Raw genomic sequence first — 23526 nt, 5'->3', positions numbered from 1 at the left:
AATAGCGCAGACCTCACAGGCTTGTTATGAGGGCTAGCTCAGCAAGCAAGCTAACACAGCACAAGAGCTCTCTCCGGAATTCCAAGCCCAGACAGACTCTTGGAAAGCTCTCCGGGAAAGCCCAACCGCCTCACCGCACGAGCACCACCCCCTGGCACAAGTGCTGGCGGGGATTGGCTACTCTACTCCTCTGTCCCGCCCCCACGGGGGCGTCCGGTCCAATCGCGGCCAGCTTTGTGCCGAGGTACGTTCCCAGGGGCTACCAAGGGGGCAGTCCCCGTGACGTTAGGATGACGCTTACGTCACGGTGGGCGGAAGTCCCGGCCACTGTTTTGAAATCAAGCCGCCGGAGTCTTTGAAGCACCTTTCATCGGGGAGGCCGGCGGCAGCCCAGCGCCGGGCGAGGCCCCTGACGCTTACTCTCAGGCTCCGCTGGCCTAAGGCCGAAGCGTCGCCATGTCCACCCCTCCGTTGGCGGCGTCGGGAATGGCGCCGGGGCCCTTCGGCGGGCCGCAGGCTCAGCAGGCCGCCCGGGAGGTCAACACGGCGTCTCTCTGCCGAATCGGGCAGGAGACGGTGCAGGACATCGTGTACCGCACCATGGAGATCTTCCAGCTCCTAAGGAACATGCAGGTGGGAAGGAAGGCGCGCGCGTTCCTGGCTGTGCGTGGAGAGAGCGGGATGCTTCTTGGAATAAAGGGGCGCTGGTTCAGTGGTTACGTGGGTCCCCTGGGCGCCCGGGGGTTGTTCTGGGCAAACCTTAATTATAGGATCGCCTCATTTGCATTCAGAAGTGTTCCCCAGTGATGCGCCTGTCCCCACGATCTGTGATGTAAAGGTGTTTTCCAGAGAGGACTTCTCCAAGACTGAGGCCTCATTTTCTACATTCGCCCGGATTCTCTAGCTCCTAGGCAAACTCTTGTACCTTTCAGGGTAAAGGTGGGTTTCTCACCATTTAACCTCATTAGACTGCCTTAGCTTTCATCTTGTTCTCAAGCAAAATAGTTTCTGAGGGTCTCAGGATTCTGAAGAATTCAGATTCTGCTAATTTTTTTCTGCTAACATTTTTATTTCAGTATAAATGACATACAATTAAATATATTTATGTAGTTTTGACATATGTATATACTTAGGAAACCATCATCCACCACCACCACCCCAAAAAGTTTCCGCATGCCCCTTTGAAATCTTTACTTCTGGCCCTTCCATCCGCAGACAACTTCTGATTTGCTTTCTGGCACCATAAGTTCGTTTGTATTTTCTAGAGTTTTGTATAAATAGAATCACACACTATGTAGTTTTTTGTTTTGTTTTGTTTTTTGGGTCTGGCTCTTTTGACACAAGATGTATCAGTAGTTCATTCCTTTTGATTGCTGAATAGTGTTCCACTGTGTGACTATGTCACAGTTTCTGTAACTGTTCATCTGTCGATAGGCATTTGGGCTGTGTCCCAACTTGGCAGCCATTATAAATAATGCTACGAACGTCTGCCTAACAAATGTTTGTGTGAACACGTTTCATTTCTCTAGAGTGCACAGATGCCTAGGAGTGGAACTCTTGGGTCATATGGCAAATAACTAACATTTTAAAGAACTTTTCCACAGTGGTCGCACCATTCTAAATTCCCACCAGCAGGGCGCCTGGGTGGCTCAGTGGGTTAAGCCGCTGCCTTCGGCTCAGGTCATATTTCAGGGTCCTGGGATCGAGTCCCGCATCGGGCTCTCTGCTCAGCAGGGAGCCTGCTTCCCTCTCTCTCTCTCTGCCTGCCTCTCTGTCTACCTGTGATCTCTCTCTGTCAAATAAATAAATAAAAATTAAAAAAAAAAAAAAAAAGTGGGTTAAATTCCCACCAGCAGTGTTTGAGGGGTCCAGATACTCCTTATCTTGACAACACTTGTTAGTGAATGTCTTTCTGCTTTGCAGATTCCTTCTCCCAGTCTGTGGGTTCTCATTCCCTTCACATGGCCTTTTGAAGAAAAGACATTTTAAATTTTGATGGAATTGAATTTATCGATTTATTCTTTTACAGATTTTACTTTTGGTGTCGTACCTAAAAAATCGTTGCCTCACCCAAAGTGACAAACTTCTTCAATTTTTTTCTTCCGGATGTTTTATAGTGTTAGGTTTATAATGCGCATTGACTTTATTTTCTTATAGATCGAAGTGCATTTTTTTTGCATTTGGATATCCACTTGTTCCAACACCATTTTGCTTATCTTATTACTTATCTTACTACTCTGTGATGTGGGTATCATTCTTGTGTTATGAGGGTTCTGCCAGAGAGAGGTGCAGTGACTTGTCCAAAGCTACTCTGTGATGGGATAAATTTGAAACCAGGTCTTCAGATGCTTAGAACTCTGATTTCAGTGGGTGCACTGTAAAAGTAATTCGGGTGCGTTGAAATCTTAACCGTGTAAATATGCCAGTGTGAAACACAATACAAAGGGGATCCAAAAGAAGATATGAAATCTTTAGCAGTCATTTTTAAAATTAATAGAGTAATATCTAAAAGTGACTAAAGTAGGATTAAATGATTTTTCAGAATTTAGTAAATATTTATTTTTACCCTGCTATATGCAAAGTACTGAATTAGGACTAGTAGATCTTACTGATAACATTTATCAAGTACTTTCCTTGGTCAGGCACACTGTTGTAAGAATGGTTCTAAGAAGTCTTTTTATCCTCATTTTACAGTTAAGGAAATGGGCTTAAAGAGAGAACTGAAGAGGAAGAAATAAGAGAGAGAGACAAACCATATAGACTCTTGACTCTGGGAAACAAACTGAGGGTTGCTGAAAGGGAGGTGTGTGGGGGATGGGGTAACTCAGTTGGTGAGCATTTAGGAGGGCATGTGATGTGATGAGCACTGGGTGTTATAGCAACTAATGAATCATTGAACATTATATCAAAAACTAATGATATGTTGGCTAACTGAATTTAAATTTTTTTCTATTTAAATTTAGCAATACACATATAACTAGTGGTTCTTCCTACTCTCTTGTTTTGTTTAGTTTGGTTTAAAGATTTTATTTATTTATTTGACAGAGATCACAAGTAGGCAGAGAGTCAGACAGAGAGAGAGGGAAGCAGGCTCCCTGGTGAGCAGAGAGCCCAATTCGGGGCTCGATCCCAGGACCCTGGGACTATGACCTGAGCCGAAGGCAGAGGCTTTAATACACTGAGCCACCCAGGCACCCCCTTCCTACTCTCTTTTTAATACTAACTTGCTGTCCAACACTTTGTATGATTAACAGAGATACAATAATATTATATTATATATAATATACATTTAATATATATTAAATTTATATATTTGTATATTACATATATTATATATAATATATATATGTTTATAAAAGAACTAAACTCTTTCAACAAAGTATTATCAATAAGTTGATTACATGTGGACATATATTCAAAATCAACTTGTAAGGGACTATGGTAGTTACTTCTTTGGGCCTCTTAACATTGTGAATTCTGTGGTTTAACTCACGTAAGACCATTTGAGGCATGTCATTATTGGCTGAAAAAGAACAACAGTGTGAGCCTTCATTTCTTAATACATTTTTAAACTATTAAAAATTTTTAAATTATCTTCTATATTACTCATCCAGAAGGATGAAGTGCCATAAATGCAAACCACTGAGATTATTTCTAAGTGTTTGTTTTAGAGAAATGGTTCTTTATTTATTAGGTCTCCATGAACCTCTTGAGAATTTGATGGTAAGTAAAAATTCTCTTCTGAGAAGAATGCCCATGTATATATTCTGAGTAAAATTTGAGGGGGGAAAATTTTGAGAGTGAATTTTATTCAAGGATTGCTAGGTTCCAGGTTAAGATTCCCTGAATAAGAAAATACTGCTTTGGTTTTGTTATCCTTTAAATCTTAAAAAAAAAATTTATAATCAGAATTCAGAAATTAAAAGGGGAAACATTACAGTGAACTTTATCCCTCCCATCCTTGTCTGCTGGCTGTCTAACCCCTTTCCACAGGCAATGAATGTTAGTGCTTTTTATTACTATTCTTATGTATCCCTTCAGATATTCTGTGCACACTTAAGCAAAAGTGCATGTTTGTTCATTTTTTTCCCTTTTTGCACCGATAATAGTGTATTATACACAACACTTTGCGCCTTCCTTTTTCATTTTGGTTTATTTTGGAGTTTATTCCTATTTGTCCAGAATATATTTCTTTTTCCTTTTAAGGTATATATACAGTAATACACTGAATGGAAATACTGTAATTTATTCAACCAGTTCTCTAGGCATTTGGATTGCTTTTAATCTCTCACTATTAGACTGCAGTGAATAACCTCCTATAGTGTGCAACTATACCTATAGGATAAATTCTTAGAAACAACTTTGTGCTTCTGTAATTAGGTAAATTTCGATGAACTGCCCTCCATGGGGGTTGTACCACCCTCTGCTACCATGTCCTAACCAAGACCAACAACCAGGCTCTGACTAATAGAGAGTTATATTTCTGGACCTCGGATCATGTGATAGATGAAAATCTACTTTCCATTTCTTCTAGTTTGAGTGAGTTTGAGCATCTCTTCATATATTTATGAATCATTTATATTTCCTTTTCTGCTAGCTGCTTGTTCATATCTATATAGATAGAAAGATCAATCTTTTTATAAGATTTGGCTATTTCCATATCAGACAAACTTGCTCTATGTGATGGAACTTCCAAGTATTTCTTTTCCCTGGTTTGTTGTTTGCCCTTTGGCCCTGCTTATTTAAGTTCTGCCATACATACGTACTTTTTTTTTTTTTTTTTTTTTAACATACGTACTTTTTAAGGCAGCTGAATTTATCAGTCTCTGAGGACTGTCATGTTCTCTGTCTAGTAAGGAAGGACTTTTCCCATTCCACAATCAGGAAGATTTCTGGGTTTTGTTTCAAGTTTTACATCTAAAACTTAGATCAATATGGAATTTATCCTTCTATAAAGTGTGAGGTATGGCCCCAGCCCTACTTTTTTTTAAAAGGGTAATTCGCTTTCTTTCCTCCATTGATTTCAGATGCTACTTTATACAAATGAATCTATTTCTGGATGCTCTATTCCATTTGGCTGCCTGTCTTTTATGTAGTAATCCCAAACATTCTTACATTTATTGTGACTCCGTAATGTGTTCACACTTGTTTCCAAAGTTTCCCTGAATGTCCTTATTTATTTTTCCACCTGTGCTTTAGAATCAGCTTGATTAGTTCTGAGAAAAACCTGTTAGGGTTTTATTAGGTTGACTGAACCTAGAGAGACTTTACATCAGTGTGATGTTGAGTCTTTTCTTTTTTTTTTTTTTAAGATTTTTATTTATTTATTTGATAGAGAGAGATCACAAGTAGGCAGAGAGGCAGGCAGAGAAAGAGGAAGGGAAGCAGGCTCCCTGCTGAGCAGAGAGCCCGATGCGGGGCTCAATCCCAGGACCCCGGGATCATGACCTGAGCCGAAGGCAGAGGCTTTAACCCACTGACCCACCCAGGTGCCCCAGTGTGATGTTGAGTCTTACTAACCAAGAACACAAATCTCTTTTTTTGTGTCCCTGTGAAGTATTTTAAGTTTTCATCTATATTTATGTAGATATTTATATAATAATAATTTATGTAATACCTATTCTCCTGAAGCTGTTTCAAAAAATAGAAACAGAAGGGAAACTTCCAAACTCTTTCTATGAAGCCAGCATTAGCCTGATCCCAAAACCAGGCAAAGAGCCCATCAAAAAGTAGAATTTCAGACCAATATCCCTGGTGAATATGGATGCCAAAATTCCCAACAAGATCCTAGCTAATAGGATCCAACAGTACATTAAAAAGATTATCCACCATGACCAGGTGGGATTTATCCCTGGGATGGAAGGGTGGTTCACCATTCGCAAATCAATCAATGTGATAGAACTAATCAATAAGAGAAGAGAGAAGAACCACATGGTCCGCTGATTGATGCAGAAAAAGCATTTGACAAACTACAGCATCTGTTCTGATTAAAACTCTTCAAAGTATAGGATAGACGGAACATTCCTCAACTTCATAAAATCTATCTATGAAAAACCCACAGCAAATATCATTCTCAGTGGAGAAAACCTGACAGCTTTCCCACTGAGATCAGGAACATGTCAAGGATGCCCACTCTTGCCATTATTTTTCAACATAGTACTTCTAGTACTAGGAGTCCTAGCAACAAAAATCAGACAACAAAAAGAAATAAAAGGTATTCAGATTGGCAAAGAAGAAGTCAAACTCTTTCTCTTCACAGATAACATGATACTTAATATGGAAAACCCAAGGACTTGACCCCCAAACTACTAGAACTCATAAAGCAATTCAGTAATGTGGCAGGATACAAAATCAATGCACAGAAATCAGTTGCTTTCTTATACACTAACAATGAAAATACAGAAAGGGAAATTAGAGAGTAAGTTCCATTTACTGTAGCACCAAGAACCGTAAGATACCTGGGAATAAACCTAACTAAAAAGGTAAAGGATCTGTACTCGAGGAACTATGGAACACTCATGAAAGAAAGTGAAGAAGACACAAAAAGATGGAAAAGCATTCCTTGCTCATGGCTCGGAAGAATAAACATTGTTTAAATGTCTATACGACAGAGCATTCTATACTTTTAATGCCATCCCAATCAAAATTCCATCAGCATTTTTCAAAGTGGTGGAACAAACAATCCTAAAATGCATATAGAACCAGAAAAGACCCCTAATTGCTAAGGAAGGGTTGAAAAAGAAAAACAAAACAAAACAAAAACAAAGCTAGGGGCATCACGTTGCCTGATTTCAAGCTTTACTACAAAGCTGTGATCATCAAGACAGCATGGTACTGGCACAAAAACAGACACATAGACCAATGGAACAGAGTAGAGAGTCCAGAGATGGACCCTCAACTCTATGGCCAAATAATCTTCCCGACAAAGCAGGAAAAAATACACAGTGGAAAAAAGGCAGTCTCTTTGGTAAATGGTGCTGGGAAAACTGGACAGCTATATATAGAATGAAACTCAACCATTCTCTTACACCATATGCAAAGATAAACTTGAAATGGATAAAAGACCTCAATGTGAGACAGGAATCCATCAAAATCCTGGAGGAGAACATAGGCAGTAACCACTTCCACATCAGCCATAGCAACTTCTTTCAAGTTATGTCTCCAAAAGCAAAGGAAACAAAAGCAAAAATGAACTTTTGGAACTTCATCAAGATCAAAATCTTCTGCACAGCAAAGGAAATAGTCAATAAAACAAAGAGGAAACCCACAGAATGGGAAAAGATATTCAGGAATGACACTACAGACAAGGGGCTGATATCCAAGTTCTATATTTTGAAACGTTTAAAGTCTACTAGATATTTTATCTTTATTGCTGCTTTTGTAAATGGCATCTTTTTCCTTTCTCATTTTCATTTGTTTCCATATTTGAACACAAAGCTTTTTTCTCTGTATCAAATTTGTAGCCTCTCTTGACTACCTTTGTTGATAATAGCACCTTATCATATCCATAAATAGTGATTATTATACTACTTCCTTTTTAATGTTTCAGCTTTTTCTTTTTTTTCTAATTGCTTTGGCCACTGCCTTCAGAACAGTGTTCACTAGTAGTATTAGTGGTCTTCGTAGACTTCCTGTTCCATTCCTGACTTCAGTGAGGATGCTTTTAATGTTTCCACATTAATCATGGTGCTGACTTTTTAACTGAGATAAATGTATTTTTTAGTGCTGAGGGATTTTTACTCAGTATTTTCTATTTAAGACGGGATATTGAATTTTAGCCTTTTGGTGTCAAGGGGTGTGATCATATATTTACAGATCTTTATTAGGATTCAAGAGTAAGATGATTATTGATGAGCTTTTCAACTAAACGTGTATACTGTGGGTTTATATCAGGAGATCTTAGGCACTATTATAACTTATATTCTGAGAGGTACCTTGTCTCCCTCATGTTCATTACTGTGCTATAGCTTCTAGATCAGGGAATTTGGAAACGATAGAAAGGAAGAAAATAATTATTCAAGCCGATCTCCCTGTTATATCTCCTATCAACTATATGTAGGCCTTCCCAGTCTTTTTTTCATGTTTATGGTTTATCTACTTGTAATGATAGTGTTTCCTGTTTCCTTTTTTTTCCAAGTACTCTACCATGCACCTTTGTTCACATTCCTACCCCATCTGTTTACAAAAAAAAAGAGTAAACTGAAGTTTAGAAAAACAGGCTGATCTTCTAGCTATTGGATAGTAGTTAGTGTCTTGGTTTTAAGGCACTTTAATCCTCCAGTTAAGAATATGAGTGAATGGCATCAGGGAAATACAAATCAAAACCACAATGAGATACCACCTCACAGCAGTCAGAATGGCTAAAATTAACAAGTCAGGGAATGACAGATGCTGGTGAGGATGTGGAGAAAGGGGAACCCCCCTACAGTGTTGGTGGGAATGCAAGCTGGTGCAACCACTCTGGAAAACAGCATGGAGGTTCCTCAAAAAGTTGAAAATAGAGCTACCCTACAAGCCAGCAATTGCACTACTGGGTATTTACCCTAAAGATACAAACGTAGTGATCTGAAGTGGCACATGTACCCAAATGTTTATAGCAGCAATGTCCACAATAGCCAAACTATGGAAAGAACCTAGATGTCCATCAACAGATGAATGGATAAAGAAGATGTGGTATATATATACAATGGAATACTATGCAGCCATTGAAAGAAATGAAATCTTGCCATTTGTGACGACATGGATGGAACTAGAGGGTATTATGCTTAGCGAAATAAGTCAGTCAGAGAAAGACAATTATCATATGATCTCCCTGATATGAGGAAGTTGAGAGGCAATGTTGGGGGTTTGGTAAAGGAATAAATGAAACAAGATGGGATTGGGAGGGAGACAAACCATAAGAGATTCTTAATCTCACAAAACAAACAGAGGGTTGCTAGGGGAAGCAGGGTAGGGAGAGGGTGGTGGGGTTATGGACATTGGGGAAGGTATGTGCTATGGTGAGTGCTGTGAAGTATAAACCTAGCGATTCACAGACCCATACCCCTGGGGCTAATAATACATTATATGTTAATAAAAAAATAAAAGTACATACCCTCTTCAATGTCTATAACCCCACCATCCTCTCCCTACCCCCACCCCACCCGGCAACCCTCAGTTTGTTTTCTGAGATTAAGAGTCTCTTATGGTTTGTCATGTGGTGTTATTTTTAAAGTTATAATTACTTCAAAAATTAGAAGGGAAAGTATTTCGACTGGTCGGAGAGGCCTATCGTGAAGTTTTTTCTGGGGCTATCTTACAGCACCGAAACACTACACAAAGGAGCTAACAAACGACTGAGTATTACTCTTAAATCCTTCAAAAATTACTCTTGATTAATTGTAAAGAACGGTTTGCTTTTACGCAGTACTTAAAAAGAATTTCTGCTTTGCTAGCTTTTACTTCTAGAAAATCTTGATTGTCGTTACTTCGTATTTTTCTTGTTTTTGTTTTGCCTGATCAGCTGCCAAATGGTGTCACTTACCATACTGGAACGTATCAAGACCGGCTAGCAAAGCTCCAAGACCATCTTCGCCAACTTTCTATTCTCTTCAGGAAGCTGAGACTGGTCTATGACAAATGCAACGAAAACTGTGGAGGGATGGATCCCATCCCAGTGGAGGCAAGTTGTAGTGGGAGAGGGAGGGTGAATGTAAGATGCCAGACATTTGTAATTTTTTCCTTTTTCTCCTTCTCTTTTCACAATATTTTCAGATTTTGATGTATATTGGTTATTTACTTTTGATGAGAGAAGAGGAAACTATGATCTATATGCATAGAATTAGTACTATCTTGTCACATTACTACTTTGTAGATTTGAACATCCAACCCTGTAGTGAATTTTTGTTGTAGGGAGGAAAGAGAGGTCTATGGCAGTTTTTATTATTGCTGCCAGGGTCTAATTAATTAAACCAGTGCATGATTTTTTTTTTTTTAGTAAGAGTTTTAATAGCATTGTAAAATACTCTTAAAATGGTTTTCAAGAAGTTCTCTACAGATGAAATACTATGTTTTCATCATTATTAATTTAGATAAGCTTGGTGGAATCACTTTTGTTTGAAAATATATTTCTTAAACTTAATCTTGGGTTTACAGACATGTTTTAGTTCACTAGGTATTTAATATTTTTAATAGGTGGCCCTTTCCTGTTGACAAGTTCTGTCTCTGCCCACAAAAGTAGCAGGGAAGGTTTGGATGTTCTCTCACTACATACGGAGGACAATTTCAAGTGACAAGTGCTTCCGTTCTGCGTGATCAGCATGTAAGGGATGTACAGAGGAAAGAATAAACTGCAAAATGGCCTGAAAAGTGGTCAAAGATATAGGAGAAAGATAAAAAATGTGGGCGACATTGTCAGATGCTGGAGAGGATGCAAGGAAAAAAGGAATGAAAATTGTCCAGTAGATTTTACTAGAGGAAAATTGTTGGTATATATAAGCAGAACTTTGTTGAAATGTTTGTTAGCAACAAGAAGTTAGGTTGCAATGGGTTGAAGATTACACAGCAAGGAACTGGAGCTAACAAGTGGATATCCATCTTTCAAAAAGCTTTCATAAAGAGAGGAAAACAGTAGATGGAAGGAGGGTTGGTGTCAAGGGTTTTGGGGAAAGGAAAGGAAAAAAAGGGGAAAAGGAGAAAAAAGTTTAAATGAGAGACCAGACGTGTTTAGATTATACAGGAAGAAAACAGTGGGGAGACATTGGGAGCAAGAAGATAAATATTTAAGACAGGAGGATGAAGAAATCAGAACATGGGAATGGAAATTAATCATCTTCAGGAGGGAGGATAGCTCTGCATTGACAAGAAGAAAGTGTGGTTGTGATGTGGACAAGTTTATATTTGTCCCAAGAATTTGAAGAGGTTTGGCCAGATGACTCCTGCTTGTACCATTTGTTTACCTCTGGCCTGTTCCTACATTGTCAATATAAGATGGTAGAGACCAAATGATTCCTGAAATCTAACATTTATGAGGGACTTCAAATAAACCTTATCATAAACCATACATATTTCATTATAATTCTGCTAGATGTTCCATTGCTATATAAATTTTTTTCTCCTACAAAAAACTTTCTCCCAACTAAAAGAAGACAAGACCTCTTAGAAATTTGCATGAACACTGAGGTTCTAGATAGCAAAGTAAGTGACATTTATATAATGCACATCCGTGAAGTTCTTTTCTTTCTAGTATAGATGAAAAGAAAAACCTGTTCTATCAATGGACTGTAAGTTTTTTAGGGGCAAGTATCACATCTCATCATTTTTGCTGTATCTCACCCAGTATCTGAAAATTAAATATTTGCTGATTAAATGGATAGGATATTACTTAACTGCATGTAACAACTAATGTTACAAGATCTATTTTGCAAAAGAAACTTGAAAATAATGTACAGTAGGTACTGAAATGATAAACTTGTAATGCTGTTATTTTAGGCCATCACCTGAATTACAATACATTTATATACTACTAAAAGAAAAGGATAAAAATTAACCTTATCAGAGAGACTTTGTATACCAGTGTAATTGGAAACTTAGCATCATGTTTCTAACTTTAAGTCTTGTCTGTCACTCCCAGCAACTAATTCCGTATGTGGAAGAAGATGGCTCAAAGAATGACGATCGGGCTGGCCCACCTCGTTTTGCTAGTGAAGAGAGGCGAGAAATTGCTGAAGTAAATAAAGTGAGTTATTAGCCTGTGTATTTTATATTTCAGAATTATGGATAAAAATTACTAGGGAAACTGTGTAATTCAAAGACATAGTTTGGATTCTAGAATTACACGAAGTTGTTTCTGTGGCAAATGTAACCTAGTTAGAGTATAACCAAGAACTAAAAAGGTAAGCAGAAATGCTGCTTGAATAATCAAAAGAGAGATCATAGAATCATGCCATAAAACTCTTAGCAAAGCTTCAGAGGCACTCAGACACTACTCATTTACTTTTTTCTTTTTCTAGGCAGAATTCTACCTTTCTAGCTTATAGCATATTTGGAGCAGCAAATGATAAAAATTTACAAATAGAAAGTGTGAATATCTCAACACCTGAATAAGAAATTGAGAGTTATCAAAGCATTAGCCAACACCACCCTCCATCTTGCCAAAGTTCCTAACTTGAATGTATTTATTATAAATAATTTTGGAAATTTAGTAGATAATATTCAGATAGTTCTCGTGAAACAAAGAGATATAAGGAAAGTTATCAGTTCATTCTATGGAAATATGGCCCACGCTTACCAAAACCTAACAAAGAGCACAATAAATTAAACTACCAGCCTCACTAACTCACTTACAAATACACACCCCTCTGCCACTGCTTTGATCCTGAAATTTTTTTTTTCTTCAAGATTTTTTTTTTTCAAGATTTTATTTATTTGACAGAGATCACAAGTAGGCAGAGACGCAGGCAGAGAGAGAGGAGGAAGCAGGCTCCCCACTGAGCAGAGAGCCCGATGGGGGGCTTGATCCCAGGACCCTGGGATCATGACCCCAGCCGAAGGCAGAGGCTTTAACCCACTGAGCCACCCAGGCACCCCAATCCTGATATTCTTAATTCTAGTTAATAGAATTCATCAGGGTATTAACAGTTAATCCAGGGCAGCTGAAAAGGGTTTTTGGAGGTAGATGAGGATAATTTAGTTTACATGTATAATGCGTAATGTTAGTAGATCAAAGTGGAAAAAAAATTTTTTCTCAGATCTAGAAGACATTTGATAGTGTTCAACTGTTACTGATTCAAAGAACACTTAAAACTATTAGTCTTTAAAGAAACTTATTTCAGATAAATAGGCAACATTTTCATACAGGTGAAATAAAGAACTAGTTCTGTTAAAAATGGGCCTAAAATAAGATGCCTTACACCACTGTTTATTATTACTTTAGAAGCTGTAGTCAGAACAAAAAGACAGGAAATGGAAACAAACTTTGGGAAACAGGGGTTATAGTATTATACACAAGCTTGTTAAGTTTGTACATAATATTAGAACTCAAGCTGGTTTAAGCTCAAAGAAAATTGATTAACTAGAATCATTTAGAATTTGACAAAAGGGCTTGATATGAATGATACCACTTTCTTTATAATGCTGTAAACCAATTAGATTATAAGATGCTATTCACAATTGCAACAACAAATATTAAATAGGAATTATCAATGATATATGTGAACTTATTATGATACATAAAAGAACTTTTGAATAATTAAAAGAACACATAAAGTTTTTGTGTGGACAATAAGTATTCTAAAAATGCCAGTCTTGAGTCTGAATTCTCTTGAAAGTACACAAAATAATAAGATTTTAATGCAATACCAATGAAAAAACAAATCCAAACTGGAATTTTTATGAGTGTGAAACATACTAAAATATCAAAGAAAATGCTGATGAGAGTAATAAAACAGAACCCTTTGCTTCAAAAATTAAAACATGTGGAGAATATTATAAAAAGCAATAATTATGAAATAATGGTATAAGAATAGACAGATTAGTAAAATAATAGCCAGAAAAATAGTCTTCCTCTTGCATATGAGAATTTATTATGTCCAAAGAGAGACTGTGTGGAAAATTTGTCTTTAAAAATGAAACTCTATGGGGCGCCTGGGTGGCTCAGTGGGTTAAAGCCTCTGCCTTCGGCTCAGGTCATGATCCCAGGGTCCTGGGATCGAGCCCCACATCGGGCTCTCTCCTCAGCAGGGAGCCTGCTTCCTCCTCTCTCTCTACCTGCCTCTCTGCCTACTTGTGATCTCTGTCAAATAAATAAATAAAATCTTAAAAAAAAAAATGAAATTCTGGGAGGATATTATCAAGCTTTTATATTATACCCTATGTCAAAATTAATTCAGAGTTGAAAATAGACCTGAAAAACAAAATACTGGGAAATTAAGAGAAAAAATGTACATCAAAACACAGGAGAAAGGAAAAAGCTGGATTTTAGAAAATTTTCATTTTTTTCGTAAAAGGAAAAAATACAAAATAAGACTATTTCAAGCAAATTTGACAGTAGTGAATGAGCATAAAGAACTTACAGTAAGAAATCGTAGGAAATGAGAAGGGAATTGGGAACTTTTATGACTTGAAGAATAAATGGTGTTCAGTAGTCTAGAGAATGAGGCCTTCATTTCTTTTAAGTGTTATAGGTTTCTGTTGATAATTTATGCATTAATTCACAATAGATGTGCTCTGTTATTTTTCTCTGTAATAAGGATATTTTGTATAAGATACAGTGAAATATGTATATAAATAAAACTGTTATAGTGGTAATTTTTATTTCAGAGCATGTGACATAGTTCTCTATCATAGAAGATTTTATGCTATTTTAGGGGAAAAAGTCTGTGTAAATTAAGAAAGATAAAATTTTTCTAAATATATGTTTCATTTCACCTTTTATTTCTCTGAGTTTTTCTTTTTTTTTTCCAGTTTGATGTCTTAGAAATAACTATTTTCTTAGCGAAATAAGTCAATCGGAGAAAGACAACTATCATATGATCTCCCTGATATGAGGGAGAGGAGATGCAACATGTGGGGTTGAGGGGGTAGGAGAAGAGTAAATGAAACAAGATGGGATTGGGAGGGAGACAAACCATAAGTGACTCTTAATCTCACAAAACAAACTGAGGATTGATGGGGGGAGGGGGGTTGGGAGAGGGGGGTGGAGTTATGGATATTGGGGAGGGTATGTGCTATGGTGAGTGCTGTGAAGTGTGTAAACCTGGCGATTCGCAGACCTGTACCCCTGGGGATAAAAATATATGTTTATAAAGCTGTAAAAAAAAAAAAAATTCTATGTTGCAGATTAATTTCCCTCAGAAGTTTGAAGGTGTTCTTCCATAATCTTCTCAAATAGGGTTTGGCAGACTTTAAAGGCAGACTTTTAACTATAATAAATAGTTTAGGCTTTGTGGGACATATGTGATCTTTGCTGTGATGTAAAAACCATCCTTAGCTCACAGGCCTTACAGAAACAAGTCATGTGCCATAGACTGCAACCCTTATCTACTTCATTTTGTTGTCTTTCCAGATGGAGGCTCTAAAAGATCTGATGAACTCTGATGCTTCATCGTGAGCCATTTATATTTAAGAATGAGACACTAGAAAGTGCTAATAATAATAGGCTTTGTGAGTAGACTTAATCATGTTGAGTTTGGGAAGCAAGTTGGCTTTTTTTTGGGGGGGGAGTCCCCCAACTATCATTTTCTGAGGGTTGTTGTTTTGTTTTGTTTTTTTTTTTTTTTAAAGATTTTATTTATTTATTTGACAGAGAGAGATCACAAGAAGGCAGAGAGGCAGGCAGAGAGAGAGGAAGGGAAGCAGGCTCCCCGCTGAGCAGAGAGCCCGATGCGGGGCTCGATCCCAGGACCCTGAGATCATGACCTGAGCCGAAGGCAGCGGCTTAACCCACTGAGCCACCCAGGTGCCCCTGTTTTGTTTTTTTAAAGGCTGTTCGGTTTCTTCAGTAAAGAATCTTCCAGTGCCCTACACAGAGAGATATGTTCTTGTCTTCTTGCCTTCTGCTATGCTGGGGGCACTGAATCCACAGCCATTGTGGTTAGTTTCACAGGAAACAAACCTTTCCTAATCCTTAGAGGTGAGGCAGGGCACAGGGAGAGAACACTGTCACCTGCTCATGAGGAGTAGGAGTGAGCACCTGGCGCTCTTGCTTGTCCCTGGAGCACTTTCAGCTGTTCCTCCAGTTTTTATCCCCAGGCCTCCCTGGTGCTGTTGCCATGGCACCCGTCTTGTCTCCATGGAGGAGCAGCCCTGTTCTCAGCAGTGCTGTCCCTGAATCCACCTGGGCTGTAGTGTCCCCCAAGTCATTTACCACTCCCCTTCTACTTTTCCTCTTAAACTACCACCTCACATCTGCTACTGTCTCCTTTCTGATCATTTTTCTCCACATAGGATTATAGGTTTTTCCATTTCTCTCCTGCCGTTTTATTAGGGTTTTGAGAAAAAGAAGAGATAAACACATGTATTTAGTCCACAGTGTTTATCAGCAATAAGTTGATATCAATACACAGAATACATAGACAGTATTTCTGAAGATTTGTCTGTTTACGGAATAAAAGCCCATATTCAGATTTTGTGTTCCCATTTATACTTCAGGCATTTAAGGACTCTTTCTTTGATTAAGTCATTTGAATCTGCTGATTTTGCTGTTATAAGTGCTTCTAAGTTGGGGGTAAAACTTGTTTTAGTTAACATATTGAATTGAAGGTTATTACAAAGAAGAAAGAATCTATTTAGATGTTTTAATTGAACAGACTTAAAGCTTAGCCCTATATTTCTATAGGATTTTTTTCTTTTTTAAGAGAATTTAGGGGGAAAGTATCTTGAGTGGCAGGGGAAGTCCTCATTTGATGGCCTCATAGCTCCCTCTGACTTCCTAGGAACTGTTAATATATTTTGAAACAGGACTAAAAAATTATATAGTAAATAAGAGGTTTTTTTTTTTTTTTTAAAAGGAGGGGGGAAGACTAAGATTTGGTTAACACAAACTGAAATCCAAAAAATAAAGAAGACAGAAGAGATTAAATAGCTAAAAACCATGCAAAGTGGATTTTTTTAACCTAAAGATGTTTTTAACTCATTCCTTAAATAAAACATTGTAAATGTGAAATGAATGTGACACATATTTTGACTCTTAATAAAGTTATGTATAATTATTGCTACTAACATTATTTATTCTTTTCTTCCAACTTTGTACTTCCCTTCTAGAAGATTAAAATATATAATTAGAAATTTTTATAGCACTGAGTAAGGTCATGACCAATGGATATATTTTTCTGCCTTGATGACTCACACACCTGAATGTTTCTCTGAAGTATGTTTTCTTAATAACTGCCTGCAGATGGTAAAATGTTGTCCTAATCTACTTAATCACACAGATGCTACTAAAAAAAAAGTTTAAATTCTTTGATTTAATTTTCAACTACTTATCAATATCTGTATTCATAAAGTTAAATTTTTATATTCCTTTTGTCTATTTTTATCAATTCTCTTACCTGTTACACAGATTTTTTAAATTATTAGGTGGTGGTAGAACTTTAAGGTTCACAGCAATCTGAGCTAGTAACACACATCAAAGTAATTTGATACAGAATATTAAAATGAATAATTTTTAAAGGTAGCCATATATATATTTTTTTAATACCAACAGACCATATTTAACTGGAAAACAAAGAACAAGCTTAAAAATGATTGCTAGGGGCATTTTTTTTCCTCGTTTGTTTTTTCTCTTCTGGGATTTAGAAAGCTTTTGATTTGGCTCTTGGTTTTTTTTTTAATTGAATATTAAAATATTCATATATTTGAGTACCTGCTCTGTGCCAACTATCATTGTAAGTGTGGAAGTTTTTGCCATGAATCAGTCAGATGTGTTGTCTAGCACTGTGCACATTTCACACAAATGGGTAAGTGTCTTCTCTGAGGATAGAAGACACAGAAGACTCTCAAGCAGCACCCTTTCATGTACCCATTTGTTGTGATAGATAGATATTTACCGAAAAAAAAACCTCCCCCCCAAAAGACACTGGAATTTAAATAAAAACTTTAAAAAACTCAGACCATATTTTTAATACACTGATATTTGCTTATTTTAAATGATTAAGTTGCTTTATGGATCTATATAGCAGGAATAAAATTGTATTCTTGGCATTCAATTAAAAATACTCAAAAATTTATTATAGTGTATACATTATTTTTATTCTAAAAAAGTTACATAAAATAAGTAGCTTTAGGTACCCCTCAGTTAACTTTCATTCATTTTCAAAATATCATCACATCTTTGTGTACTTAAAACTGTACAGAACAACACACTGATAGTGTGTTTACTATTTAAGATATGGTCTGACTTCTAACAACATACATACCACCAATACTTACCATAGGCCATGATATTTGGGGGCACAAAATTTTTTCATCAGTATTTGATAGAAATGATGAGATTATAGGATGTCCTAGTTCCAATAGTCAGATTTTTGGCTGATTTAAATACTTCTCATTTTCTTTTCATACATTCTGGAATCTATAAACCCTAATACTCAAAAAGACTAAACACTTGTTTGAGATTGTATGTTTGAAGGGGATCAGAATGAGTTCTGTTTTGCTTAAACTCTTTTGTTGATAGAAAAATGAAAGAGGTATGTGGGTATTTTGTACAGGGCTGACATATAATTGAGTCCAGGCACTTAGAAATTAAAGCATTTTTGACCAACGGTCACAGCCTTTATATGAATATTAAATTACATGGCATAATAACATAAATATATTTTTTAAGTGTCTGCTCTACTTACACATTCACCTGTTAATGTAACAAATTAGGCACAGCTGATGGATTTTGATAATAGCAGCTGTCAACCTCTGTTAAAATCAATCAGGGGCAAGACTGTATATATTAAATCCTGTATCATGTCATGAAAATTTATTTACAATTTAACCACTAATAAGCATAACTGTCAGCTTTGCTGTTGACAGTGTCATGATGTGTTTTGGCTCTAGGTATCTTACTTGTATGCTAATTTTTTAATTTAAAACTTTGTGGCATCTTTGAGAAAAACTTTCCAAGTGCTGCAAAATACATATTTTTTTAATTACTGTTACCTAGAGTTGAATATTACCTTGAAAATACCCTACATTTTTTTATTTCTCTTACTTAATTCTTTTAAGAATGAGGCTAATTTTTTTAAACAAGTATATTAGAATTTATATTTCCAAATGAGTATTACTTTAAAAGCAATCCTACTGGTTAAATGACCCATTTATGCCAGTGATACATCCATAATGGAAATCATTGGACCGGTTTTGATATTGACTTTAAAGTATATATATATATATATATATATATATATATATATATATATTTTTTTTTTTTTTTTTTTTTTTAATTTGACAGAGATCACAAGTAGGCAGAGAGGCAGGCAGAGAGAGAGAGAGGAGGAAGCAGGCTCCCCGCTGAGCAGAGAGCCCGATGGTGGGGCTCGATCCCAGGACCCTGGGATCATGACCTGAGCCAAAGGCAGAGGCTTTAACCCACTGAGCCACCCAGGTGCCCCTAAAATATATTTTTAACTACCCAAAAATATAATCTTATTGCTTCTAATAATTTATACTGAAAATGTGACCATTGAGCTTATTTCACTAGATTTGGCCTTTGAATGGTTTTCAGTTTTTAAAACTTAAATCAATCCTCCTTCTTCTTTTCCATGGACACAGATTTTTTTTCACCACCGAAATGATTCAGGAGAATCTTTCCCACACGTTTGTCCAGTTAACCTGTCTCATTCAAGATTAAATCATATTTTTTCTTTGAGAATTTTAATGGGTCCCTATTGCCCACTACCAAGCTCCAGTTTCTCCCCCTTCCACTATTGCTGATCACCAGTTTTTCTAGGCCCTTTGTTTGCTGACCTTACCAGTAAGAGGCAGTGTTTCCCTCTTTGGGTTACACAGCACCAGCATTACCAGGTTAAACAATCTGGTCATGAGGGCGTTCTCTTCCTCCTCCTCGATGCAGACTTTCTTCAAGGCAGGGACTGTTCCTCATTCATTTTCCTCTCCTCACAATGCCTAACCCAGAGCCTGGGACATAATATACCCTCAATGTAGAACAGAAAGTGTTACAGGCTTAGAATTCCATTCCAAAGAAAAGCTGTGAAACCTAAAAGTTTAAGCGTATTCAAAGTATGTCAAAAGGTACTAATTCAAATAAGACTTTTTTAAATCTCATATTGTTTCTCTTCCTTTTATTCTTACTCAGTAGCTCTTTTCCATTCTCCCTAAAAAAGTTAGGTTTGACAGGGGAGGTCGCAGGAGCTGTAGTCTCTCTCTCACAGCTAGCAGGGCAAGTGATGGCTCAGTGTGACGGGCAGCTGACTCTGAACCGTGTTGACACCAGTAATTAGTTCACTCAACTAAACGTAACTGGTTTTCAGCACATGTGTCTGCATAACTGACTGTCCTCTTCGGTCTGGGTGTACAGAAACTAGAACCGGCAGGGGCCCCGTAAGTTATATATGATGCCATCTCATGAGAAAACCGAGGAGGAATTTTAGAGGCAAAGTTAGAACTGGGACTGAGGTTTCCAGCCTCCCAGAAAACCGTAGAGCACCTCCACTCTTCTAGCCCTCTCTGTGCGGGTACCCTTGCCTGCTGGCAGAAGGATCCGTCTCTCTCTAGGATGCAGAGAACCTCATGGGCTTGGTACTGGCCATCTGGTCGTCCCTCATCTCACCCAGCTATGAGGGTCCATTTGATTACCTTCTGTACACAGTGACTTCAATAACTGCCACATACTTCTGACAGCAAAGCCGAGAAGATGGGCCATCTGAAGGCTGAACAAGGAGACTAAGTCACTAAAATTCCAACGGTATCTTCCTCCCCCAAACAGTGTTAAAGGGAGCTTCATGAAACGCTAAACTGCATATGCCTGTTGTTTTATCTGTGTTGTACTAGTTCCCTTCTCAAATAGGAATTAAATTTAATACTGAACATTACAACTTATGTAAATTGTTTTTCTGTTTTCCAGTAAGAGTTTCTCAGTCCTCCCTTTCAGCTACTTCCTATTACTTGTCTAACTCTAGATAAAATAGGAGTAACTAACTTCATCTTAGTTGGCTCTTTAATGAAATCAAAATGAAGATTCTTAGGCCTCTCTATAATGAACATATATACTACTTTATCTGGAGGTATTTTAATATAGTATCTTTAGAATTATCTAATTAATGATATTATTTCCTAATGTAATGTTTCTAAAAGATTAGTGAATGATATTATTATTCTAATAACTAGTAAGTACTCTGACCACAAGTTCTCTGTTTTGTTTTACCTAAGCAGACATTTGCCACATAGGATTTGAAGGAAGGATGCTTAAAGAGAAATTAATAAACCATGGTCTAGTAGCAGCCCAGATACAGAGACATGGAGCTGTGGGCCGTGGGCTGTGGGCCTTCAGGGGATCCAGCACGTCTCTGTTGTGAACAAGACTATGTGCAAGATTGTGCCGCTGGGTCTGTAGTTTTCAGAGTCAGAAGTGGATCACACTTCATGCTGTGGCCACTGACTTCTGCCACATTTTTGAAAGCCCAGTTGCATCAGGAATTTTCTTTTCATTCAACTTTATTTCCTATACTGACAATTTTTTTTACATTCAGTATCTATAAGGAACATTCACTGAATGCTTCCTTATATGCCAGGTCCAGTTCTCACAGTTCTGTCATTCAAATTTTTTAATCCTCTTAGCAACTCTTGTGAGGTAGGTTCAGTTATTATCCCATTTCTGATGTGGAAACTGAGGCACAGAGAGGTTATGTAATTTGGCCAATGTCACACATTTAGTTACTGATGCAGAGGAGTATAAACACAGAGAATCTGACTCTAGAGGTTACGCTCTTAACCATTATGTCACACTGCATCTTGGAAAACCTCTATCTTGGGTTTTGTAACAATGAAATGTTTAGGTTACTTTCTTTTGATGGTGGGAGTGGAAGCAGAAAGGAAGGGTCAGGGGCTGGAGCCAGAGGCCTCTGTGGGCAGAATTAGAATTCAGCATGTCTTTCAGAGAGGGTTTCTGGCCAGAAGAGGATCGAGACCTTCCACGTTAAGGAAATATTCAACTTAATTTCTGTCTGGATCATTAGAGTTCTAACTTATGACATTTTAATCTTCATAACTTCATGGTCTATAATTCATGAAACATTTTTGATAAATTCTTTTGTTTCTACAGAAACTCAAACAGAAGAATCAACAGCTGAAGCAAATTATGGATCAGTTACGAAATCTCATCTGGGATATAAATGCCATGTTGGCAATGAGGAACTAAACTGATATTTAAATTTCCTGCTTTACTTGTTATGCCATTCCCCACCCCCAAGTGTTTTTTCCCTTTGAAGAAGATTATTTATCTGCTTCTATTCTACTCACTAGAATTAAAGTTCCTGTTTTTACATTGTAATTTTACATTAAAGTATTCATTGGCAGTTTTTTTTAAGCTATTGATTCTATGAAAGATTATTATAATAAACTTTGATAGGGCTTATGTTTTGGTTAATCTTCATGAATTGAATTTTTTAAGCAAAGTAATTAAGTTTTGTAAATAAATTTTTCATTTTGATCAACAGTTGTTTTGCTCATTTTATTACCCTTTTAGGAGACTTAGAGGTTTAAACATTTTTGCAAATGAAAATATCAAGTACAGTCTATCTGTGGTACAAACTAATTAAAATTAAATATGTAAGTCTCCATTTCAGCTCAATTTTTTTAAATGTAGAGTCCCAAACAGGGTAGAATGAGAATTTAGTTAACCTGTATATTGCTATAAATAGATGAAAATTACTTTTACCATGTGTTTCATGTGTTGGGTCTTAACTACAATGACCTGTCTCTAACAGGGCAGAACGAAACCATTTGAGTCTGGCATGAACTGAAATCATAGCTATATGCTTCTGTGCTCCCAGCTTTAGCCCAAGAAGCAACACCCAACCTGATTCTTCAGGTACACCCTAAACTACTTTTTAGTGCCTTTTGGAAACAGTAGATTTTTAAGAGTTTTAAACGTGATAGCACTTAATGACAAGTGCTTTTGTAGACTGGTAGTTGGTCTATCCCACGCCCTTCATAGGTCTGTCTACAGGAGCTAGTCTCTCCCATCATAATGCATCCTCACATAAGCGATTAAGATTCTTAGACTGATCCAGAAGCCTCTATCTCTCTTGCCTGGCTCTGACTTAACCATAAATACTGCTATTCAACTTCTCCTGTTTAAGGACACAGTTTCTCAGGAAGGTTACACAAGCACCTGGAAGGAACCAGCTTTCTCTGGGGAGGGGACCCTGGGTGGTTGAGGATGAGGGTAAAGAAGATGCTTTTTTACCGTATGCCCTTTGGTACCTTTGAAATTAATGTCATGTGAATACTGCCTATTCAAAAAATAGGTGAAATTTCATTTTAGGTTATAGAGATTCCCACTTACACCAAGTGGCAGAGGCATAAGAGAGTAAGCCTAACCATGCGCAGGGGCATCGTCAGACCCTCTAGCTTACATCCGTCAAAGCAGTTCTGAGTAAGCCCAGCGTTAGTCAGCTGAGGAGGTAACTGCCCACAATGGGACACACTGCCATTTCAAGCAAAGATAAAGGCATACGAAGCTAGGACAAGGACAAGAATTGGGACCGATCATTCGTCTACCTCAGAAATCTGCTGTATCTAAGGGTATTATATTTTATTTAGCCTAAGGCCAACTGGACATGCAAAGCTGTTACAGATGTTCATTACTAGTACATTCTTTGCATGGGAGTGTGCTGGTTACTGTCACAAATTTGGTGCTTGGGTATTGACTAATAAAGCAGTTACAAAAATTGTTGTAACCAGATGGGTTTTTTGTCCTTTTAACTGTCACACTCAATGCCTTAGGTCATTCAAGGTGCCAGGAACTCAACTCTTGGAAGGAACGTGGAAACTGCGTCTTTTGGGCCTCAGTTCTATGCAGCATATCTCCACTTTGGGGCA

The 23526-nt window shown here is 37.4% G+C and overlaps 1 protein-coding gene across 1 annotated transcript; it reads left to right on the top strand.

The window, feature by feature from the left end:
• Positions 1 to 310: 310 nt before the first annotated feature.
• On the top strand, positions 311 to 22136 carry MED30 (mediator complex subunit 30). The gene is made up of 4 exons (XM_047727656.1): positions 311 to 633; positions 9503 to 9661; positions 11612 to 11716; positions 21746 to 22136. The coding sequence occupies exons 1-4, from the start codon at positions 457 to 459 to the stop codon at positions 21839 to 21841; spliced, it is 537 nt and encodes a 178-aa protein (XP_047583612.1). The 5' UTR covers positions 311 to 456; the 3' UTR covers positions 21842 to 22136.
• Positions 22137 to 23526: the final 1390 nt, after the last annotated feature.

The sequence above is a fragment of the Lutra lutra genome, chromosome 4, assembly GCF_902655055.1.
Source record: "Lutra lutra chromosome 4, mLutLut1.2, whole genome shotgun sequence".
NCBI lineage: Eukaryota > Metazoa > Chordata > Mammalia > Carnivora > Mustelidae > Lutra > Lutra lutra.
Note: the sequence above shows the minus strand (reverse complement) of the source record. Positions and strands in the feature narration are given on the sequence as shown.